Here is a 2,757-nt window from a genome sequence, read left to right as displayed (position 1 = left end):
TTCTGTTGTTCTCTGCCTTCAAGGTACTCTGGCTTGTTCCACTCACCTTTCTTTTGACTTCAACTTTGCTCTCTCTGAGGGTAGAATCATCACTTAACTATTTATTTGTGCCTTATTTATTAAATGAGCAATAAAAAATTCAATGAAATTAAATAAATAGTCACCCAGTGTCTGTGTGGTGGTGTCTGGCTGGTGTGTCCTCCTCCACTGCTTTCAGCATGTCACTGTCTGCATAATGAATGTCAGAGTGAAGGAATATAACAATCATAAATACATCTCATTAAATCCAGAATCAGTTATACAAAGCATCAAAGTACAGACAGATCCCACAGATTTCAATATAAATGAGATTTCTCTTCACATTATCAAAAAAAAGTGAAATCGTGACACTGAACTACAATGAACATTTCTTGTGTCAAATTTATATTATTCTATAATTTCTGAGTTCTAAAAAAATGAGCAACCTTAATGTTTTATAAATGAAATATTAAATGATTGATTGCCCAGTGTCTGTGTGGTGATTGTTCTCCACTGCTTTCAGCATGTCACAGGTAAGTATCTGTGGGTCAAGTGAGCTGTCTCGTGGTCTTGATATTAATGCCCTTACTTACTACATTTCTGAGCTCTGAAGAAGTCTCTGTAGCAAGTAAGCCTCTCCCATCCACCCATCCAGTTCAGTGCCTCTATGTGTTGGTTTATATTTGTACAATACTGTTGCAATAATGCTCTTACGAGTCCAGCGACATTAATTAAAATGAAATTGAATTGAAATGAACACATTGTATTCATTTGATATTGAGGTGATTTAATACCGTGATAGTGATAACTGATAACCATCAATACTTTCACCCAGCACTACAGTAGAACCTCTGTATAACGGGACACTTACAAGAAAGTTTAGTACACTTGTAGGTGTCCACTATAGAGAGTGCTCATTAAAAGGAACTCTACTGTAGATCAATAATAAAACACAAACGCTTACCACTGCTTGCCTCACGTGAATTAAGCCTAAAGCCCAGTTTACAGTCACCACAAAATGCAACACAAGTGAGTGCAAAATTTAATTTTGGCCAATTTCATGTCAACTTAAAGCGTTTTTGAATCAAGAGGTCAGATTGTTAAAATTTTGTTCTATTATTACAAGATCCAAATAACCGCAAATATTGCTAGCAAACATTTGCCTAGTGTACATTACAGGGCTTAAAGGAACACATTCAGGGAAAGACATGTAACAGAAATGGAAACAGAAATAGATGCACATGTCACTGTAGAGAAAACAAACTTTAAATTGGGCATGCAACAGATTATTAATTAATAGTTATAACACTGTGTAGAGAGTAGAGACAGAGGAATAAGGTGTAGAACCAGGAGTAGGCATCTGTAGAACACTTCTGTCAACCAGTATTAGCTCTTTTACCACCAGAAGACACTCTTTTTAGTGAAGAAGACAAAGCATATTACAAGTAACCACTAGAGTAGCCATTTTTCCTTAATTCTTAGGAGAATGTCCACAAGTAGTGACTAGTTATCAATACTACACGTCATCATTAATGACATCATCTTAAAAAACAGGCCACTTTTTCAAGCTAAAGTGCTTCCATAAACGTGTCCAAGTTAAGTCAAGAAGTACCAGCATAAGTACATGTACATGTGCATGTATACACTCTCCCTATAATACAACATAATCTTGTACATTTAATGTACATGTACATGTACGACTTACAGGAGACGCCATGATATTCTGTAGTAGGCACGATAATTGGTCTGTTCCCATGGTAACTATGTCTTTATCAAACAAGGTGTGAACAGGTGACGGGTACGACGTAACATGACTTTCACTTGACGACCTACAACAAATAAAAATAAATTACAAAATGAAGACATGTATACCTCTTTAATGTGTCCAATCGTGAGACGAGACTCTTCTTTAACTGCATAAAGTTAGCACTACAAATAAAACCATTATAATTCAGTCAATTTAGCATTAAAATGGCTACTAATAAACTCAAATACACATTGAAGTCTTTATGCTACAGTATGTAGTAAGTTTTGAGTTACAGCTATTTTTCAATTTCTTTAAAAGACCCTGTACTAGAGCACTTGCTTTTTTTTCAAATTATGGTTCCGAAGCCATCCCATCAATTTTTATTACATTATCTGATACATAGTGATGTCCTTATGCTATGTAGAAAGTTTGAGCTGATTCCAACTTTAATTTTTCAAGTTACAACCATTTTAATAAAAATTCCAAGAATTCTGAAAAATACCCAAGGCTATGGCCCATCGTTTTTTCCAAAAAATGGCTCCGAAATTGCCCCAAATTTTTAATAGATTTTCTGATACATATTGATGTCCTTAAGCTGTGTAGGAAGTTTGAGCTGATTCTGACTTGAATTTTTCAAGCTACGAACATCTTAATAAAGTCCCAAAATTCTGAAAAATACCATGGGCTATAGCTCATGTTTTCTTCCAAAACTGTATAATGTTAATTAATATAGTCCATGTAATAGTGGTTCAAACCACACCTACTTGTAATCAATCGGCCAGTCCAATCTCATTGCAAGGTGTAACAGTATGCAGTGGGCGTGGGTCCGTAACCATGACAACAGGAATATTAACGAGGGGGAGTGGTTTACATATCCATACTGAAGTCTGTAACTCAACATAGTCAACTAAAAAAATTAATAATTCAACTAAATGAAAAAATTTAAAATTTATAAGTGTATTTTTGAATCACAAAGTAATATTTTATAACTA

At 34.7% G+C, this 2,757-nt stretch overlaps 1 protein-coding gene across 1 annotated transcript; it reads right to left on the bottom strand.

Moving 5' to 3' along the window:
• Positions 1-153: 153 nt before the first annotated feature.
• Positions 154-2,675, bottom strand: LOC109585600 (uncharacterized). Its single transcript, XM_020001727.1, has 4 exons — positions 2,530-2,675; positions 1,891-1,947; positions 1,724-1,847; positions 154-228 (listed from the first exon to the last, which is right to left on the bottom strand). The coding sequence occupies exons 1-4, from the start codon at positions 2,664-2,666 to the stop codon at positions 214-216; spliced, it is 333 nt and encodes a 110-aa protein (XP_019857286.1). The 5' UTR covers positions 2,667-2,675; the 3' UTR covers positions 154-213.
• Between the last annotated feature and the right edge of the window lie 82 nt (positions 2,676-2,757).

Source organism: Amphimedon queenslandica, unplaced genomic scaffold (assembly GCF_000090795.2).
Source record: "Amphimedon queenslandica unplaced genomic scaffold, v1.1 AMPQUscaffold_13038, whole genome shotgun sequence".
Lineage (NCBI taxonomy): Eukaryota > Metazoa > Porifera > Demospongiae > Haplosclerida > Niphatidae > Amphimedon > Amphimedon queenslandica.
Note: the sequence above shows the minus strand (reverse complement) of the source record. Positions and strands in the feature narration are given on the sequence as shown.